Source organism: Equus caballus, chromosome 10 (assembly GCF_041296265.1).
Source record: "Equus caballus isolate H_3958 breed thoroughbred chromosome 10, TB-T2T, whole genome shotgun sequence".
Lineage (NCBI taxonomy): Eukaryota > Metazoa > Chordata > Mammalia > Perissodactyla > Equidae > Equus > Equus caballus.
In genome coordinates this window covers 25,573,031-25,595,723 of record NC_091693.1, presented here as the reverse complement: position 1 = coordinate 25,595,723, position 22,693 = coordinate 25,573,031, and the positions used below count along the sequence as shown (strand labels likewise).

At 41.0% G+C, this 22,693-nt stretch overlaps 1 protein-coding gene across 1 annotated transcript in view; it reads right to left on the bottom strand.

Annotated features, from left to right (window-relative positions):
* NLRP5 (NLR family pyrin domain containing 5) overlaps window positions 1–17,115 on the bottom strand; it is a 31,547-nt gene extending 14,432 nt beyond the window's left edge. The window contains 6 exon segments of the mRNA XM_001917859.3: window positions 753–920; window positions 2,501–2,671; window positions 6,603–8,202; window positions 11,534–11,590; window positions 14,113–14,187; window positions 16,716–17,115. Coding sequence (XP_001917894.2) covers window positions 753–920; window positions 2,501–2,671; window positions 6,603–8,202; window positions 11,534–11,590; window positions 14,113–14,187; window positions 16,716–17,115 — 2,471 coding nt within the window.
* Window positions 17,116–22,693: the final 5,578 nt, after the last annotated feature.

Below are 22,693 nucleotides of genomic sequence, written 5' to 3'. Positions count from 1 at the left end.
CCTGGATAGGTGGATAGATACACTAACTGTGGCACATCCATATCACCAGATAGCACTCAGCCATAACAAGGAACATGGTATTGATGCACAGAACAGTTTGGATGGACCTCAAGAGCGTTTGTTGATTGAGAAAAGCCAATCTCAGGGTGTGACGTGCTGCATGGTTCCATTGTGTAGCATTGTCGAAATGACAAAATTATAGAGATGGAAAATGAGTTATTGCCAGGGATTCAGGATGGTGGGGCTGGGAAGGGCTGTGACTATGAAAGGGCAACACAAAGATGATGGCGTTTCTGTATCTCAGTAGCAGTGTGGTTTCATGAATCTACACATGTGATAAAATGACAGAACAACATACACACATTGCCCAGTGTCGACGTCCTGGTTTTGACATTGTCCTGTAGTTATGTAAGATATAACCATTGAGAGACACTGCCCGAAGTGTACGTGTGACCTCTTTGTAATATTTTGTCTTATCTTTATGAAACGTTGAAAGTTACTTTTTTATTGTGGTAAAATACACAGAACACAAAATTGGCTATTTTAACCATTTTCGGTGTACAGTTTAGCGTCATTGAGTCCGTACACACCGTTGTTCAACCACTGCTACCAACCATCTCCAGACTTGGTCACCTTCCCAACTTTCTCTAATATTTTTGCAGCTCGCTGTGAGTAATTATTTCAAAATAAAAAGTAAAAACAACAACAACAAAGACAAAATCATAAAAACCAAAACCATAGCCAGCACTCACCTCAAAGACTCCAGCAAACAGTTTGGGTGTCTTAGTGCTTCACATGCCATCCCTACATCTTCATTCTTCAGGCGAGTCCTCTCCAAGTTCAGGTATTTAATATTGCGGTTGACAAGAAGAGTCATCCAGAGATGACGGAGACCAAGGGTAATCTGGGCACCTTTAAATCTACAGAAGAGGAAAAAAGAAAATGCCGATTAGACACTGGTGACATAGAGTTGTGTCCTAATTTCTCCTTCTCACTCTTCTCCCATTCCAACTCTCACCCCTCTCATTATTTTATTTTATTTTAAAGTGACAAATACTTAAGCATCTGTGATGCACCAGGTGTTGGAAATAGAGTATTAAGCAATCTTAATAGTTCATGCTCTCATGGAACTGAATCTAGTGGGGGAGACGTTTAACAGTCAAACAAAAGAGTTATGCTTAAGAATGAAATACAGTATAGTCCTTTAAGAATAGGCTAGAACTAGGGGCTGGCCCCGTGGCCGAGTGGTTAAGTTCGCGCGCTCCGCTGCAGGCGGCCCAGTGTTTCGTTAGTTCGAATCCTGGGCGCGGACATGGCACTGCTCATCAGACCACGCTGAGGCAGCGTCCCACATACCACAACTAGAAGAACCCACAACGAAGAATATACAAATATGTACCAGGGGGCTTTGGGGAGAAAAAGGAAATAATAAAATCTTTAAAAAAAAAAAAAAAAAGAATAGGCTAGAACTACAAACAGATACGTAGTCAAGTTCAGGTTGAAGGAAAAAGTCAAGTGTTAGAACAATATGTATAATGTGAGACCATTTGGATTAAAAAATTCACATACCAATATATACATGTAAATGTACGAAAAATCTATAATATGTGAAGATAGCCAATTAGGGAAATACAAAGTTGAAGAGGCAGAAAAAGATTTACTTAAAACCCTTTGTAATTCCTGATCTCTTTACCATTACCGTGTATGACTGTTGTCTTACAAATACAGTGGTGATGTGGATTAAAGGAAATTACAGGTTATGATGAGAGCCTCAAATAGGGACAGCTAGTGGAGAGGGATTCCCAAGGTGAAAACATTAAGATAAGAGCTGACAGAGAAGTTTGGTGTAGGACTTAAGGTGAACAGGGCATTCTTCATTATTCTGGCATCACCAAGCTCCTTGGCACAGCCCAGTGTAAGGAAACTACTTAGAGAAGCAACAGAAGTGACAGGAAGGAAAAGATGTTTGCAACCAAGATCTTGACTTGCTCTAGTCTTGGGTGTCACATGTGCTTAGCTTGATCTTGGAGGGAAGAATAAAGAACAGAACTTTTGAAGTAGAACTAGTACTTAATCTCTTACTTCAGGTGCCTGGTATAATACCCTGGGATCTACAACAGACTCAGGAGCTTACTGGGTGTTCAAATATTTGTTACTTTATTAATTAGCCTGATTTGAATGGGTCCCATAGATCCTGCACCTTGGTCTTGCCATTGTCTCATGGCCTACCATTTGCCTGAAATGAGCTTTCCTCATCTTTTCCCCTACTAACCAACTCCTATTCATCCCTCAAGACCCACAGTAGATGAGCCTGCCTCAGTAATCCCTTCACAAGATCTTTAGTTACTCCTCATGTTTTGGAAACTTGGTTCCTATACCTTCCTCAGCACTTATCCCCTCTGAATACATTTTATAGACCAGTTTTCTGTCAGTAGGCAGGAGAGGAGAGCCCCAACATAGACATGCAAAGGGGCATGTACCAGGGGCTGGGCAGCCTTACATCAGATTCTGTATTTTACAGGTTGGCTGCCTCAGCTTGACACAGAGGGTCTTTATGGCCCACTCATCCAGGACGCTGCCACTCAGGTCGAGCTCTTGTAGGTTTGGATGGGTGCTGAGGACGAAGCAGAGATTTTCCCACGACTTATCAATGAAGGTCTTGGTCTGCATCCTATGTTGGAGAAGGAAATAAACATTTGCTTACACAGGATGGATTTTAATACAAGCAATGGCCACATCATCAGAGGAGAGAAACAGTCTATTAGGGCAAGACAGGGATGGCTACAGAGGCTCTGAGGACAATTTAGTGATGTCACCTTATGCTTTGCATGAGTGCGCTCATATCGACCCTGTCTCCTGAATATTTCAATACCCTGGGGCCATAAATAGGATGATTTGGAGCCACCAGCTCTCAAATCAGATTTGTGCTTAAGTTCTAGCTCCCCTTGTGTAAAATGGTGTGGTCACTATGGAGAAAAGCATGGAGATTCCTCAAAAAATTAAAAATACAACTACCAGATGATCCAGTAATCTCATTTATACAAAAGAACTGAAATCAGCATCATGAAGAGAGATCTGAACTCTAATATTCACAATAACCAAGACATGGAAACAACCTAAATGTCCATTTATGGGGAATGGATGAAGAAAATGTGATATATATATACACACACACACACACCTTGGACCATTGTTGTTAGTGCTGTCAAGTCGATTCTCGAGACACTGTGTACAGCACAGCAGAATGCTGCCTGGTCTTTTTGCACCATCCCCTCAGCTCCTGGCGCTATATCAGACAATGGTCTGCTGCTATTCACAGGGTTTTCATCTCCAGTGTTCTTGGAAGTGGGTAGCCAAGTCCTTCTTCCTTGTCTGTCTAATCTGGAAGTTTGTCTGAAACCTGTCCACCATGGGTGACCCTGCTAGTATTTGAAATACTGGTGGCATAGCTTTCAGCATCACAGCAACATGCAGCCATCGCAGTAGGACAACCGACAGGTGGGTGGTGTGGTTGCCTGACTGGGAAACAAGTCCATGCCGCAGTGGTGAGTGTGCTGGATCTTAACCACTAGACCACCAGGGCTGGCTCATGGAATATTATTTAGCCTTAAAAAGAAAGAAATTCTGCCATATGCAACAATGTGTCTGAACCTGGAGGACATTATACTAAGTGAAGTAAGCCAGTCACAGAAGAACAAACACTGCGCGATTCCATTTCTATGAAGTGTCTAAAATAGTCCAACTCAGAGATGCAGAGAGTAGAATGGTGGTTGCCAGTGGCTAGGAGGAGCGGGGAATGGGCAGTTATTGTTCAGTGTGTATAAACTTTCACTGATGTAAGATGAATAAAGTCTAGAGACCTGCTGTACAGCACAGTGTCTGTATTTAACAATACAGTATCGTGCACTTAAAAATTGGTTAAGAGGATAGATCCTATGTTGTGTTCTCACCACAGTTAAAAGAAAAATTCTAGCTCCTTCTTGGCTAGGCAAGTCTGTGGACTCCTTAGCCTCTATTTTTCCATCTGTACCACTGGAATGACTAATTGTCCTTATTTTAGACTCCTATTTCTCAACCAGAGGACAATTCTCACCCCTGGGGACATCGGATAAAATATGGACACATTTTTGATTGCCATGACTTGGGAGGGAATATGCTGCTGGCATCGATTGGAAAACAGCTAAATATCCTAATATGTACAGGACAGCTCCAACAACAAAAAATCATCCAGCCCATTGTCAATAGTACTGAGGCAGAGAAACAGTGCTATGTAAGGTGGTGAGAGGATAGAGTGAGCTATGTTCCTGCCTCAGGGCATTTTCACCTGCCACCCTGTCTTTCTAGAATGTTCTTTCCCCAAGTACCTGAAAGGTCTTTGTTTAAACATTCCGTTCTCTAAGAGGGCTTTGCTACTTTTCCCATCCAGAGCAACATCTTGGTCACTGACCATTCTTTTATTCTAGTTTTCCTTTAAGGCAGGTACCACCACCTCATGTAATCTTCTCGCTGGCTATCTCTGCCTGTGAGATACAACATTCTGTGAGAACAGGGACTTCCGGTTACTTCTAGAGCCGTGAATGCCTAAAATACTACCACATGGGCACCCAACCAACCTTTGTCAAGTGAAAGGATGCTTATAAAACACTTAGCATCATGCCTGGCACATGTTAGGTATGCAATACGTGGAAGTAGTGGCCATCAGAATCCATGGTTACCAACTACACAAATTCTGGGTCCTAAAAGCAATTGGTCTGCTGTTCTTGGTTGTCATTTCACCTTTGAGTGTCCATTTCTACGTCTGTGCACAGAGAGCTGACCTATCGCACAGGGTTGCCTTGAAGATTAGAAGGAAGGGCATAGCAACGTTCGCGAAGATTGCATTGTGCGATAGCTGCGATTTTTATGATTATATATGAATATACCTAGCTCAGTGCTTATCCTGGCATATTGCACACATTTTCAGCCAATCTACAGGAAAATTTCTCAGGTCATGGACTCCCCTGGCCGTGGAAAGGACGGAACAAGGTAACGGCAGTGTGCTTTATTTCCTTGTTGACACGTACTCTTCCTTAAGCAAAGCTTCAGGATTTAACTGTTTTGCTGTGACAGTATTCTTAACCAATATCTATATGTTAATTAAGAACAAGGCAGTTCCTAAGTGCTTCAGCTGTATAAATGAACTGCCTCCTAACAAGTAGTAGGAGGGTGGGTAGGTAGGTAGATACCATTACCTCCATTTTACAGATGAGGAAACTGAGGCACAGAGTGGTTAAGTAACCTGCCCAAGATCACACCCCCAGGAAGCAGCAGACCTGGGATTTAAATATTGGCAGATGGTTGGCGATGTTCACATTCTTGGCAGGTGTATCATTCTGGGTAACAGGAGGATAGATGTGCAGACAGACAGGTAAGGCACATTTTCTAGATGTGCCCATTCCATCCAGTAAGCACTAGTTGCAGGTGGCTATTTAAATGCAAATGAGTTAAATGGAATAAAATTAAAGATTCAATTCCTCAGTCTCCCTTGCCACATTTCAGCAGCGCAATAGGCACATGTGGCCAGTGGATGCCATATTGGACAAGGTGCTATGGAACATTTTCATCACTGCAGAAAATTCTACTGGATGGCACTGCACTGGACTCTTCTCTAGACAAGTAGTGCACAGACCTGAATGATCACATTGATAAGAACAAACAAACTACATCTCCACAGGTTCCAAACCCAGAGCCTTTCCTTTAAAAGTCTTGGGTGGGGCCCAGTATTTTGAAATAGCTTATTCAGCTATCGACATTAGCCAGATTCAAGTCCTACCATTTTAGCTAGCTGGACAACATCTGGGTGATTCATCCTTAAAGAATTATCTGGGACCCTGATGTTTTTGAAAATCATATCAAATTCCAGCAATAAGGATATGTAGCCTCTGTAGCCAGATCTGCACCTCGGTGTTCATTGCAGCATTAGTCACAATAGCCAAGATATGGAAACAGCCTAAGTGTCCATCAATGGATGAATGGATAAATAAAATGTGGCGTGTGTGTGTGTGTGTGTATATATATATATATACACACACACAATGGAATATTATTCAGTCTCAAAAAAGAAGGAACTCCTGCCATTTACAATAATATGGATGAACCCAGAGGACATTACGCATAGTGAAATAAGCCAGTAACAGAAAGACATGCATGATCTCATGTATAGAATCTAAAATAGTCAGACTCATAGAAGCAGAGTGTACAATAGTGGTTGCTAGTGGCTGGGGGAGGGGAAACGAGGAGATCTTGGCCAAAGGGTACAAAGTTTCAGTTATACAAAATGGAGAGCTAATGTACAGCCATGTGACTGTATTTAACCACACTGTATTGTATACTTGAAATTTGCTGGGAGGATAGGTCTTAAGTGTTCACACCATACACACAAAAAAGAAACTAGTCACTATGTGAGGTGATGGATATGCTAATTAGGTTGATTGTGGCGATTATTTTATGTGTATCAAAACACCAAGTCATACATCTCAAATATACACAAGTTTTATTTGTCAATTATACCTGCATAAAGATGGAAAGCAGAAAGAATAAAGTTGCAGACGTGCAGTACTCACCCTTCGGGAATCATGGGCCATGCCTCGGTGAGCTCATCCCTTGAGAGGATCTCTCTGACATCCATCCGAATTTTCCGCAAATACCGGCAATGCGGGAGACAGAAAGAAGACACTATTAAGTCCATTCGCCGGTTCATTGGAAGCCGCACTTCTTGGAAGCTGTTCAATGCTAAGCGAATAAACTCCTCATCTTGAGTCTCAAAAAGACAGTAGAAGGCATCCAGGAAGTCTAGAGGGGCAGTGCTGTTGGCCTGTTGACCTAACAGAGAGATCCAGTGCAGGAGCTTCTGCTTTACCACCACGGGAACAGGACATCCAAGCAGGGCTTCCAGAGTCTTTATCACCTCTTTGCTCATGAGGCCAAATAAGAATCGTTTCATCTGGAGCAAGTGGACACTGATGCCAAACTGTTTGAGCTCCGTCAAACTCCCTATATTCTCAATGAACAGAGGGTAGAGATCTCCCTCTCTTTCTAATCCTACTAGAACGTAGTACAAGGCAGCACAAAACTCTTGGAGGCTGAGGTGAAGGAAGGAGTAACACCTTTCACAGTGGCTGTCTTGGAGAAGGATGTTCATGTGAAACAGAGCAGAGAGCTCAGACTTCCTTAGCCCATGAATGCCCAGGTCATCGCCGTAGAACACAGACTTCATATTCCACATTCCCTCCACAGCCAGCCGGCACACGCCCTTCAAGACAACTCTTTCTTCCTGACTGAGAGCGCGCGGGAATGCATCTTGTGGAGTGAGCTGATGGAACACAAAGGTGGCATACAAGCCCGTGAGAGTTTGACAAGTAGGAGGAGGGCTCTTTCCTGACATTTCTTGCAGCTTAAGAGCCTCACAGATGAGCGAGCACACAACGGAGACCTGGCACTTGTCAAACAGCAGATGGTTGTCCACCACTGATTGCAAGACTTGCATCTTTTGATGATCATTCTTAATGTGCTGGAGGAGCAACTGAATCCTTTTTTCAACTGAGATCCCCTCAAGTAACAGGTAACGTGGAGACATGACAATGGATTTGAGCTTTTCTATGCCCGCGTCTCTGACGGTGATTATCAGGGAGGACTCGGGGAGCAGGACTTTCTTCAGCAGACTATACATCAGGATGGACATGGGTTGTTTTTCTGCCCAGTCTTCACAGAGATTTATGTCACCATCTTTAAAGACGAAGTCCAGGTCATCAAAACCATCAACAACAAACAAGAGCCTTTCTGGTTGGGACATGATCTCCATCACTGGAACTGGTGAGTCTGGCCACTCCCTGGAAATTAACTCTGCGAGAGTGCTCTCTCTTATCTGTTGTATTTCTCTAGCACAGAGGAAGAAGGCATAGGAGAACAAGTCCTGGTAGACTTCACCTTGTGCCCAGGACAGCAGGATCCTTCTGGCCAGAGTGGACTTCCCGATTCCTGGTTCTCCGTGCAGAACCACAGTGTGAGGCTGGAAACCATTTTGGTCTGGTTTAAAAGCACCAAGCAATGTTTGCATTTCTGGGTGCTCAGAGGTAAAGTTTTTGAAACCATAGCATGCATCCAACTTCATGGCAAATTTTGTCATCACGTAACTCTTGTAGTACCATTTGTCATCTTCATCGCCTAAGTCAGTCAGGAGAGGGGAGAAGAAAAACAGGAGACAAAGTTTGAAGAAAGCCTGGATTTTAATTAAAAAAACAACACACCACCAAAACAAAAACCCTGGACCTAGACTCAGTGGATCTTAAGTCAGAAAGTCTATGTACATGAGTCTGTTGTTTCTTCCTAGTAATATACTGATAATGAGCTCCATCCCTCATTCCAAATCACTTCCTCAAAGCTTAGGAACTTTCCACTAAATAGCTCTATTTGTCCTTAAACCTGATATCTCTTTTCAGCACTTAAGATTTGACACATTGCATTTTCGTTTGCTTATTGTCTGCCTCCCCCTGTTAGACACTATGCAATGACTTTCTTTTTCACTGTGTGTCCTCAGTATTTAGCTCCCGGCTCCTGGCACTCTGTGGACAATCAAATATTTGTTAAACGAATAATCTACACCAAATGCTCATACGTGGTCTCTGAAAGACAAGCTTGGGGGAGCAAGGATGTGCGTGCCATGGCCCCCATGTTCTACACCTGTAGGATAGACGTGCACCTCCAGTTCCATCCAAGTAGTTCTGGGTTCTATGGAGAAACACCTGCATGTGATGGAGAATGCTGTTCCACAGAAAAAGGCAGGCACAGCCCTTGAAGTTAGACAGACTCTGCTTGGAATTCCAAGCTCTACTTTATAATGTCTCCGTGATTTGGAACAAGTTGCCCCATTCTCTGGGCCTCAGTTTCCCCACTTATGAGATGAAATTAACATCCTCTTAAAGGGTTGTAATAGATATTTAAGAAAGAAGGTGCATTCAACAGTTATTGGCACAGGGCCCGGCAGAAATGATCAGTGGCCACTGTTATCATTACAAACCATAATTCTTTTACATGATCCTGTTTTATTTTTATCCCAATATTTGTCGTAACTGCAATTTTTTTATGCATTTGATTGTCTAGCTCCTATCTCACAATGTAAGTTCCATGAGAAAGTGCCTTGTCATTTTACGTCCATACCTGCAGCCTCATCAACAGTCTCTGACATCCTATAGGCACTCAAGGATGTGAAAAGACCCCCCTCTACTCCTGGGTCCTTACAGTCTTTACATTTGCTGGTACTACCATTATCTTTAAACAGGACAAAACTCTCTCCGCACAAGTATATGAGATGATTATTAATTCTATGTAAAATCTTTGCACAAAAATTCTAATCTTAAACTTCATTATTCTGTATCAGGCAAAGACATTAAGAGACATGTATTAAAACCACAGGAAGCAGAAGCTGAGATCTGAACAACCTCTATTTGCTGAGCTCAGACTGATGCATTATCCTCAAGGGACAGACCGTGCTCCTGGGTTGTAGGTTATTACAGGGTCGGGAAACCCCAGGAAGTCAGTCTTCAGTTGAATCCTGGTCTTTCTGCTTCTTCCTTGGCCACCTCTTCTTCTTCCATGGATTTATTTAATTATTGTGTCTGAGCTTAAGAGTTCCAGTCTCCCTTTCTAGTGCTGACTTCTTCTGTAAAATTCCAGGCTCGTGTGTCTAACTCATCACCTTAAAGTGTCACAGGGACCTCAAATTCAATGCATCAAAAACTCATTTTGTGTTTGACCTCCAACCAAAAACTCCTCGTAAGTTTCCTATAAGTGATGACCAGAGAAAAAGCTTCTATATGAGAACTTACTTTCGAACAGATATTTGGCTCATTGTTTTATACATAAATCTAGTTTTAGCCTCATATCAACCCTCTCTGGTAGTTTGTTCATCTAGAAGATGGGGATATTAATACCTCCTTTATGAGATTGGCATAGGATGCTATGGCATAATCACAACATGTGGAGGACAGTGCCTGACCCATAGTAAGTATTCTACAGATGTGATCAATATTGGTATTTGTTACTACTTAGAGCTCAAATTTCAGAGCTTGAAATTTATTTATTTATTTGTTTGTGAGGAAGATGGGCCCTGAGCTAACATCTGTGCTAATCTTCCTCTATTTTATGTGGGATGCCACCACAGCATGGCTTGATGAGCAGTTCTAGGTCTGTACCTGGGATCTGAACCTGTGACCCTGGGCTGCCAAAGTGGAGCATGTAAACTTAACCACTACACCACTGGGCCAGCTCCAACAGAGTTTGAAATTTAAATCATCGACTCCCAGCCTCACCACCCATCACATTCTCTAAACAGAAAGGTGGGAGTCATTCCTGAAACTTTTTTTCCCCTGAAACCCTAAACACCAATTCTATTACATATCTCACAAGTCAAATCACTTCTTTCCATTACCACTTCCTTCTAAATAAGTGTTAACAGCAGCGTTAGTCGCAATGGCCAAAAAGTGGAAAGAACCCAAATGCCACTTGTCTGATGAATGGATAAAGAAAATGTGGTTTATTCATACAATGGGATATTATTCAGCAGTAAAAATTAATGGGGTATTGATATGTGCTACAACATGGATGAACATAGAAAACATTATGCTAAATGAAGTCAAAAAAGGCCATATATTGTATGATACTGTTAATGTTAAAGTTCAGACTAGACAAATTCATGGAAATATATAGTGGTTGCATAGGGTTTGGGGAAAGAAGAAATGTGGAGTTACTGCTAATGGGCTCGGGGCTTCTTTTTGGGAGAGAAAAGTGTTCTGGAATTAGTGGTGAAAGTTGCACAACCTTGTGAACATACTACAACCCACTGAATTGGACACTTTAAAAGGGTGGCCTTTTTGGTATATGAATTATATCTCGATAAAAAGCCTGAAGTACTATTTCCTCGGGAAGACAGCTGCCACTTCCTTGGCTGGTCAACTGCCATTTCACACAATCATAGCACCTGGGATCTCGTCTTCATTTTATATTTTGTTTGGTTTAATTAATGTATAACTCTGGACTGTAAATAGTATGAAGGCAAGAAATGTATGTATTTTTACCACTATTCCCGTTACAGTTCTTCAAATGGTAGTTACTCACTAAATAGAGGTTGATAGAAGGAATTGAGGGAAAAAAAAACACAACTATTTAAGTAATTTTGAATGAAATACACAACTACTCTTGACTCTATACTTAGCACCGATCAAACAAGCTTGTGCTTGATGCCAAAGTTCACTGGAATCACAGGTCTTTGGAATTTGTCTTCACAAAAACTGTAGATAAATGCAGTGAACCTATGTGACTCTATCCACGGTGCTGATTCCGTGAGCTCTTAGGGAATAGACTGATACACCAGGGACAAATGAGGATTCACAAAAGGAGAGTGGACTCCCCTGCTGTCTATACTTCATAGACTGCTTTTTCACCCAATTTCATTCAGGATGGCATAAAAACAAAAAATGAGTGAATCAGATTTATTTACCTTGTTCTTTTGTCTCTGCTGCGGTGGCACCATCTTGTTCCAAAACTTGTGAAATTTCTGCAAAAAAAGAGGAGGAAGAAGAATAAACTCCCACAAACTTATGTGAATTATCCAAATCAGAGATGGCACAGATTCACAAAATCCATGAGATAAGCTTTGCAATGCCAGATTTCATCTTCTGACCAGTTTGGAACATGGCAACCACTGGATTGGCTGGAGGGGCAGGGAGCACATAAAATGAGCACCAAATCCAAAATCAGAAGATATGAGATTCTGGTCTCACTTCCGCTCTTTGGAGACCTTTGGGCAAGTCATTAAAATGAGGAGTAAAACCTTGTGATTAAGACTCTGGAGTCAGACACAGGATTTAAATGTGAATTCTCTCATTTACTACTTATGAGGTCTTAGTCAACTCACTGGGCTTACATGCTTCCGTAGGTTCATCTATAAACCAAGGATAACAGTTCCTATGTTGTGGAGTTGTTCTGAAGATTAAATGAGGTGACTTGGTGGAGGATTAGCACAGCCTCTGACATACAGTAGCTACTGCTTATCGAGAATAACCATTTTGTGTACTTGTTAGGAAATAGTTTCCTAGTACAGCTAAGTACATAGTGTCTTAGGTGATGTGGGAGTGACCTCGCCATATTTAAAGAATAGTTATAAGGGTGGTGTTAGTCTTGTAAATTACAGAAAAAATTGTATTCTTTATCACAAATGTAAATGAAAAACCATTTAAGGATTTTTAAGCAGAGGAGTAAAGTTACCAGATGTAAATTTCTAAAAGATTATCTTGGTTGTTATTGTGTGGAAAATGGATTGCATGTAACCAGAATGGAAACACATTAGAGATTCAAATGAAATGACTTTCATATACAGGATATGGAAATAAATGGGTAGAAATGGGTAATACTTTAGAGATAGGTCTCATATGATTTCCTGATTCATTAGGTAGAGGGTAGAGAGAGGAAATAAGTAAATCAGACGACAAAATGACTAGTATTTTGGTGTGAATAACAACATGGATAGTGTGCGATTTATTGAGATGGAAAACAGTGGAGGCAAATATATGGAAAATGCTCCACCAAATAACAGCAGAATACACGTTCTTCTGACATGGAACTTTCTGCAAGACAGGCCATGTGTTAGCCCATAAGACAAGTTCCAAATTTAAAAGGGTTGAAATCATAAAACTTATGTTCTGTTACCACAATAGAGTGAAATCAGAAATCAGTAATGGAAGGAAATTTTGGAAATTCTCAAATATGTGGAAATTCAACAAGACAGTCATAAATAATCAAAAGACCAAAGAAGAAATCATAAAGGAAATTAGAAAATACTTTGAGATGTGTGAAAATGAAACACAACATACCAAAGCTATGGTATACAGCTAAGGCAGCGCTTAAAAAGAAATTTAGAGCTGTAAATGTCTATAATAATGTAGGGTTTTGGCATGCCATTTAGCCTCTGGGCCTCAGTTTTCTTTCTGGACAACTGGAATTACAGTTACAACCACACGGGATTCTTTTGGGAATTATGAGATAAAGCACTTGACAGTGCTTGACCCATGAGGTCTCAACAAGTGACAGTTCTTGTGTACAGTGGTACTTTGGAGGGATTTCCCAATGTGGCTGGTGATAAGATCCAGCTTCTGTCAATTTTGCTTTGGTCCTATTGCCAAGATTAGTCTGTTAGTGTCTCTATTTCATACCGCTGCTAAACCACCACTTAGTAATCTATGAAACCTGTAAGATACAATTTTATCACTAGAGAGATAATAATATATAGGACTCACCCTGTTAAGCCTAGATTTACATTAAACTTGGAACAATTTATAACCTCTGGGACTCTGAGATTCTGTGACTCACATCAATTCCTCAGACTTTAGCTTTGAAGGGTGATCTCCTATCCACAACCTGAACAAAGCTGCATCCAAACAAGGTTAGTCCAGACTCCTTCTAGGTGTTAAACTTTATGGTCAGTACTGACTGCTGGAGATCAGCAAGATACAGGTGGTAGTGTGGGTAATGCGGGGAATGCAGTCTATACCAGCCTGCACCTCTCCCTCTATGTTTTGGCTTCACCAATTTGATCTTATTTGTTCGTCTGTCTTCCTCCTCCTTCATTGAAATATAAGCTTTCGAAAGCAGGGGATTCACAGGTACTTTCCACGGATGTATCGCAAGTATACAGAGCAGTGCCTGGCATGTAGTCAGTACTCAAATATTTGGGGAATTGTATTGAGTCTGGTTTCATGCTCCCTGGGTCTCTCCACTAAAGCTTCTGCAATAGATAATTAGGTGAGGCTTGTCCCAGTAGTGTCGTGAAGTTGCCCAAAGTGAGATGGGAAGCCCAATGAGTTGTAAGAAATCCTTGAGATCACAGAACTCTCTTGGACGTAGAATAAGAAAGACCATGATTTCCAGATCCTCAGAACATATCCAGTCAGCTAATGATAGGATGCTAGACTATAAAGAACACTGGGCTATCAGAAGTCAGTGTTCTAGTCCTAGATGTCCAACTAACTAGTCACCATGTAGCTTTAGGCACGTCCATTTTTCCACCATGCCCACACTGACCTGGTACTTCTTCCATGCTTGGTTCTTGGTCAGTCTTTGGTGTTGAAGCTTTTGGTATTTCAGCCAGTGAATATTCTGCAACAGAGAGTAGATGAGACAACAGTCTCAATAAGTCATAGCAATTACCCAAACCAGGGATGAGAGCATCCCCTACCCAAACTACTGAGGGGAACCAAGATGAGCCCAGGATCTCACAGTTTATTCCATGACCAGCTTGTAGAGGAGACAATGGAGTCAGATCCTCAAGTGCCACCATTACATCTAAGCAGCAGAGATTTATATAGTAAGAGTGCTCCAATTTTGAACTTGTAAATTTCAGTCCCAGTTTTGCTGTATGGCCTCGAGTAAGTCATATAATGAGGCAGTATATTAGAAATATTAAGAGTTTATCTTCAAGAGTCATCCTAAGTGCCTCTCTTAAACTTCAGACTAGTTAGTTAACTACTCACTAGATGTCTGTGAGATATTCAAATAGAGATATCATAAACTCATGAAATCTAACATCGACTACTCTTCCCTTGCTCTTCCCTTGGTCTACTTGCTGGAAAACATCTCTTCCAGTGTTTTCTGGGATGAGAAAGTGGGTGGATGGGGTTCCACTCATGTCAGAAACTTGAGTATCATACTTGACATCATATTCTCTTTCTGCATTTAGTCCTCAAAAACTATCGTGTCTGCTTCCAAAACATCTTACAATTCCATTTCTACTCTTTTCTCTAACTGCCATCATCACCCCAGTCCAGTTCACCTTTATTCGTCCCATGGTATACTAGAATGACCTCCCAGCTGGTCTCCCCGTATCTATTCATGACTCTTTGTGGACCTCTCAACACTTCAGCAACAATGCTGAAATGTCTATTTGATTATTCTTACCTCCACCTCTTTTTTGTTTCTTTTTAAAGATTTTATTTTTCCTTTTTCTCCCCAAAGCCCTCCAGTACATAGTTGTGTATTTTAAGTTGTGGGTCCTTCTAGTTGTGGCACGTGGGATTCCACTTCAGCATGGCTTGATGAGCGGTGCCATGTCCATGCCCAGGATCTGAACTGGCGAAACCCTGGGCCGCCGAAGCGGAGAGCGTGAACTTAACTACTTGGCCATGGAGCTGGGCCCCCTCCACCTCTTTAAAACTATTTAATTGCTTATCCTTGCTATTAAAATTGTTTTCAAGATGCTGTGTTGTCTGATTTCTAGTCCATCTCTCCATCTTCATCTCCTGCCACACTTTCTGCCATTCTTCATGGTCTAGCCAAGTTCTTGGAAAGACTTCATAATCGTACTATCTTTTGCTCAGAATCTTCTTCTCTAACATGCCCAATTAACTTGGCTAACTCTTTTCCTTTGTTTTTTTCTCAGCCTAAACCTTACTTCTTCTAGGAAGTGATGCTAGTCTTCACTTCCCTGTAGTCTGGAACAGGAATCTCCCATATTTTTCTACACCATCCAGTTAAAAAATTGCCCCTTTATCCCTCTTCCCTACTGCACTGAAAGCTATAAATGACACATGGTGCATGATAATTTAAAGATATGCTAAATGAATGTTAAATAATGAGTCTAATCATCTTTGTCATGTATTAGCGTATGAACTTGGTCAAGTTGAATAACTTGGTGGAACTTCTATTTTAGCTTCTGCTGTGAGGAACCTATTTCATTGGGTGAGTTTGCAAATCAGTGACAGGGTACATGAGAGTTTAAATATGGTGCCTAAACTGGAGTACTGGTTCCGTAAATATTGGCTGTCATTTTAATTTTATAACCCTCATTTCCTGTGAATAATATCAACATGTTTTCCATACAGCATTTTTATTGAAGCTCAGAAGGGGTAGCTTCTCAAATTCCTTTACAGCTATAGCTGCTGAACTGCATCTAGGCATGTAGTACCTGTAGTCTTTAGGGCCAATCTGACTGCTCACACTTGGGCCTCTTTAAGTTTTCTGTCCACAGTTGAAGAAGAGAATTCCTCCTAATAAAGGAGAGCTAATTTTTTTCTACTACCTTTCTCCTAAATACCCTAAGATAATCACATCATTTGATCTCAGTACATTACTATAATATGGACATCAACAGCCCGAGTAAGGTCAATTCTTAGAAAGGTTCCTTGAATCTCAGTCCCTCAGCCTGGGGCAAGAAATAAGGGTGACACTCATTGTACAACCACCACAGTATTCTCAATAAATGAAGATTTGTTAACCATTTTCCATATATTATCTCATCGAACCTTTGCAATAGCACATATAAGCATCATGCTTACTGTTCCAGGATGTGGACTCCAAGGGCCAGAGTAGGAGGGACTTGCCCAAAGTCACGCAAATAACAAGTGGAAGCTCCAGAGCTCAAGCTTGGCACTTTTGACTCTAAATTTTGTCTATTAACTTCAACCAAATTCTGTCCAGGTAGAGGGTCTGTCTACCCATTTCTCTCCTTCATTGTTTCACAGGCTACACTAATTTTCAGCCAATGAGTATGGCCAATAAGTTACTTCTCACAGTTCAGACTCACGCTGTAGAGCTGGCCCCAATGAGAAAAGCGTACCTTCCCCATTCCCATGGCAACTTGAGATCCCCTCCTTTCTCTCCTACACCAGATATGCCCAAATCTTACTCACTTTTCATCTCATCCCTTGCCTTCTCAGAGAGTGCTGACAGGTTCATCTTTTCAAAGATGTTAATGGATATCTTCCAGGCAAGAGATCCTCTATAATGCTCATGCAAGAGGGAGGCTAGATGTTCTATATTGGCGTTATTCACTTCAACCCACGGAAAGGAGCCTGCTTCCAGTTCTGAAGCTTTTTCATTTAGTAATTCTTTAAATGTCTGAAACTCTTCTTTGCTTAGCTGCTTGAAACACCATTGCAGTCCGTAGTTGGAAAGGGAGGGTACTTCGGCTTCTTCCATCTTAATGCAAGGCTGAGAGCTCAGGTTTTGATGGAGAAGTAGATTCTTTGGTTACTTGGAGCAAGTGGGACCTGTGGGAAGAGTGACAAGATTCAAAAGAGAATCCTGCATCAAATTCTCAAGTTCCTATAACTAACCGCTATCAACTCACTATATGGAAAAACATTCTTTATTTCTTTTTGAAAGATACTGAAGAGAAGCCCAATTCACAGGTAACAATTCTTCATAGACTTAAAATTACCTGGCATTCTGTCTATTTTGTTACTAGAACACAAACTCTGGGATATTTTGCTGCCTGTTTCCCTGGTTCCCGAAACAGCATCTGGCATAGAGTCAGATTCAAAACTCTTGTCCGTGAACGCTCTTGGCTAATATACTCTACTCAAGGAAACTGGCAGATAGGTTCCCACCACTTACTAAAACTCAATCACATGGTTTTTAGATCATATGATTCCTGTTGTGTCCTTAATGTAATATCGAGTTACACAAACACAGTAAAGAGATTTGGTGTAAAAATAAACTGACAAATATTTGAAAATCATATCTGATAAGGGACTTGCATCTAGAAAATACAAAAACTGTTATAACAAGACAAATCACCCTATTAAAAATGGGCAAAAGATCTGAATACACATTTCCCCAAAGAAGACATACAAATGGCTAATAAGCACGTGACAAGATTCTCGACATCATTCGTCATCAGAACAGCTTCTATACCCTCCATGCCTAACTAAACTTGTTCTATAGGCATACACTCATGGCCTGTGCTACGCATTGTTTCTCAAAGTTGTCTAGAAGGCTGGTGAATGGTGACAAACATTTGACACTTGTTAGGAATGCTCCAGGAATAATTCTGAAATCTGTCAAATCTCCTCTTTCACTATCATACGACCTCTATAAATAGTGACAACTAATACTAATTTGGCTTTTGGGGCTTCTTTGGTCTTCCTCAACTACTACTTTGTGGTGGAAAATAGAGCAATCCAAGGGACACCAAATAATAAAACACCTTAAGGACTCAAGTAGATGGTGACTTGCTTTTTTCCCCAAGGAGCAATATTGGAGTGGAAGTTACTCTTTGCTTGACATTTGTACATTTATAGTAGTTCTCTTTTAAGTTTGACTTGTAGATACACAGTGAGGTTCTGTCTAGGCTCCTTCCTTCCTGGTACTGGGAGCATCCCACCAAGGTGCAACCAGTCTGCAAGGGAGAAGCCCTGTCAATCACTGATTTTTTCTTCTGCTACTGCTTCTTAGACCAGGGCATCTACTCTCTGCTCCCTTGATCTACAGGCACAAACTGGCTCCTAGTTGTTGGTACCTGTCTGCCCTTCTGCCTGCCCTTCACTGCACAGGGAATTTTTAAGAGGAGGTTGCTAAGATCACTTCAATTCATTATGAGAGAGCCAGAGGATAAAGAAACTGAAAGATTATAAAATACATGGAAGGAAACACTGAAAGAAGAGTTCTAGGGGTGGTAGAGAGGGGAACAAGGAGATGCCATCAGGACAAAATTCCTGCTTTCCCAAGTTTGAATATTTCAAACATGTTTTAAGAGATGAAGTGGTCTGTGTGGTCACAAGTTTTTTTTCCAGGATATTGGGAATGGTTTATCATGAATACCCTGTTTATGGGAAGTGTCACTCAAAATAGTTCAGATATGGCATTCCCTAAACAATTGTTATGGATTGACCAACTGCCTGGAGAAGGTAATACAGTTTTTTTTTCTTGCATTCTTCCATTTTCTCTTTCTACCCCAGGGAGTGTTATGCTACCATGAATTGCTAATGACGATATTGTGGCAGAAGGCAGCTAGTGCAGTTGGTTAGATTTGTGTACTCGTGGTAGCAGAACACTGGAATCCAAGGAAGTCGAACTCATAGTAACAGGGGGAAGAATGGTGGTTGCCAGAGGCCGGGGGAAATAGGGAGATGCTGGTCAAAGGGCACAAACTTTCACTTATAAGGGGAATAAGTTCTGTGGATCTAATATATAGCATGGTGATGATAATTAGCAATACTATATTGTGTACTTGAAACTTGCTGACATTAGATCATAAATGTTCTCACCACACACAAAGTGGTAGCTATGTTAGGTGATGGATATGTTAATTAGCTTGATCGTGGTGATCATTTCACAATGTATAAGTATTCCAAAACATCAAGTTGTATACCTTAAATATATACAATTTTCTTTTTAATCAAGATTAGCCCTGAGCTAACTGTTGCCAATCCTCCTCTTTTTGCTGAGGAAGACTGGCCCTGAGCTAACATCCGTGCCCTTCTTCCTCTACTTTTTTTTTTTTTTTAATATGTGGGATGCCTACCACAGCATGGCTCACCAAGTGGTGCCATGTCCGCAACCAGGATCCAAACTGGCGAACCCTGGGCCGCCAAAGTGGAACGTGCAAACTTAACCACTGCGCTACTGGACCGGCCCCTATAATTTTAACTTGTCAATCATACCATAACCATGGGCCCTCTAGGACCAGTTCAACTGACCCCACCTTATCAACAGACTAATTAAGAGTGTTTTTTCACTGAGAAACCCCCCTTGTCCAGTTCAGGCTGGTTGAGACCACCAACCCATCAACTGGGCCTGTGTAAATGCCTAAGTGACCATTTTGATGTCAAGAGGCTGAAAATCCCACCCTCAGATCATGCTAACACCATGATTTTCTGAACATGCATCCTATGAACAGCCATGAAGCTTGACTATGCTTGTGCAGATCATCAATTACCTCACTTCTTCTTACTTCCAATCCTGTCTCAACACTTCAGACAACCCTGCCCTTCATCCCATAAATTTTGCCCCAATCCCTGGATCAGGGAGATAGATGTGAGAGCATATGCCCCCTGTCTCCTTGAAGATCAATCTAGCAATAAAGCTGTATTCTTTTTCCAAAAGCAGATACCATAATAATTGGCTCTTTATGTGCATTGGGCAAGAGAACCCCAACTTTGTGGAGTAACACTATTTCAGTAAAGCTGGTGAAAAAAGATTTCACATGTGTAATTCGACTTTAAGAGGGTGTATAGTCCTGTAATCACAAGCAGGCGCTCCCAGATAGTGAAATCTCCAAGTTCAAGTCCTACCTCTGTAATGTTCACAATACATCCCCTGGGGCAAGTGATTGAACCTCTCAGAGGTTGGGTGCTTTCTCCTCTGGAGGATGGGAATCAGAGTACCTACATTTCTGAGGGCTCTTGTGGGCTTTAGTGAAGTAACACAAGAGAAGCAATCAGAGGAAGGACTGGCCCAGAGCATGCATTCGAATCCTGAGTAATATCTGCTTTAAAGATTACGTGCCAGGAACGAGAGTTCCTTCCTAAACAAAATAGTATGATATGTAAAAGAATGTTCAGGGCCACGTTTAGACTTAGGATCTAATGGATTAAATTTGTGGGTTTGTGGGTGAGGCTAAGATAGCCTTACTTTTGGTAACTCTGGAATGTCTGAAGATTAGGACATAGGATATTTAAGGTCAATCTAATCCAGTCTTTGGAATTCCTAATTAATTTTGTCAAAAGAGGCAAGATTTCTTTTTGAAAAACGCTAACAGATAAAGAACTGAAGAACACAATACCATTCACAATCACAACAAAAAGAATAAAATACCTTGGGGTAAATTTAACCAAGGAAGTGACAATGAAAACTACAAGACTTTCCTGAAAGAAATCGATGATGACGTAAAGAGATGGAAAGACATTCCACGCACGTGGATTGGAAGAATAAAGAGAGTTAAAATGTCCATACTACCTAAAGCAATCTACAGATTCAACACTATCCCAATCAGAATCCCAATGACGTTCTTTACAGAAATAGAATAAAGAATCCTAAAATTCGTATGGGGCAACAAAAGACCCCTAATTGCTAAAGCAATCCTGAGAAAAAAGAGCAAAGCTGCAGGCATCACAATCCCTGACTTCAAAACATACCACAAAGCTACAGTAATCAAAACAGCATGGTACTGGTACAAAAACAGGTGTACAGGTCAATGGAACAGAATTGAAAGCCCAGAAATAAAACCATACATCTATGGACAGCTAATCTTTGACAAAGGAGCTGAAGGCCTGCAATGGAGAAAAGAAAGTCTCTTCAACAAATGGTGCTGGGAAAACTGGACAGCCACATGTAAAAGAATGAAAATTGACCATTCTTTTTCACCATTCACAGAAATAAACTCAAAATGGATCAAAGACCTAAAGGTAAGACCTGAAACCATAAGGCCCTTAGAAGAAAATATAGGCAGCACACTCTTTGACATCAGTATCAAAAGGATCTTTTTGGATACCATGTCTTCTCAGTCAAGGGAAACAACAGAAACAATAAACAAATGGGACTTCATCAGACTAAAGAGCTTCTTCAAGGCAAGGGAAAACAGGATTGAAACAAAAAAACAACCCACCAATTGGGAAAAAATATTTGCAAGTCATATATCTGACAAAGGGTTAATTTCCATACTATACAAAGAACACACACAACTCAACAACAAAAAATCAAACAACCCAATCAAAAAATGGGCAGGGGACATGAACAGACATTTCTCCAAAGAAGATATATGGATGGCCAATAGGCACGTGAAAAGATGCTCACCATCACTAATCAGGGAAATGCAAATCAAAACTACACTAAAATATCACCTTACACCTGATAGAATGGCAAAAATAACCAAAATAAAAAGTAACAAATGTTGGAGAGGTTGTGGAGAAAAAGGAACCCTCATACACTGCTGGTGGGAATGCAAACTGGTGCAGCCACTATGGAAAACAGTATGGAGATTTCTCAAAAAATTAAAAATAGAAATACCTCATGACCCAGCCATCCCACTACTGGGTATCTATCCAAAGAACTTGAAATCAGCAATTCCAAAGTCCCATGCACCCCTATGTTCATTGCAGCATTATTTACAATAGCTAAGATGTGGAAGCAACCTAAGTGCCCATCAACTGATGACTGGATAAAGAAGATATGGTGTATATATATACAATGGAATACTACTCTGCCATAAAGAAGGATAAAATTGTCCCATTCATAACAACATGGATGGACCTTGAGGGTATTACGTAAAGTAAAATAAGCCAGGTAGACAAAGACAATCTCTGTATGACTCCACTCATGTGTGGAAGTTAAACATGTAGACAAAGAGAACAGATTAGTGGTTACCAGGGGAAAGGGGGGTGGGGGGTGGGCACAAAGGGTGAAGTCGTGCACCTACAACACGACTGACAAACAATAATGTACAACTGAAATTTCACAAGGTTGTAAACTATCATAATCTCAATAAAAAGTTAAAAAAATGCTACCATGTTTGCTATTCATGTATTGAAAGTGTTTATGAGTATATAATAATCATTCCCACCCCCCCCACCCCCCCCGCAAATCTGGAACAGAAACCAATTGTTCCATCAATGTAGAATAAATGCCTCCAGCTCTACTGAAAGCAGTCTCATTCATCTTTGTCAGTCTTTTCATTCACATGAATGACCTGGAGTTTGAAGGATCTGTAGCATCTCCTTATGCTGTAGTCATTTTTACCAATATTTTGTTGCATGAAAGAAGCACTTGTTTGTATAATGAAATAGACTATAATCCCCCAGCAAAAATACCACATTATATAAATGGACAGGCACAAGTGGTGGGAATTAGGACCCAGAAGAGAAATAGCTAAAAAAAAATCAAAAAACAA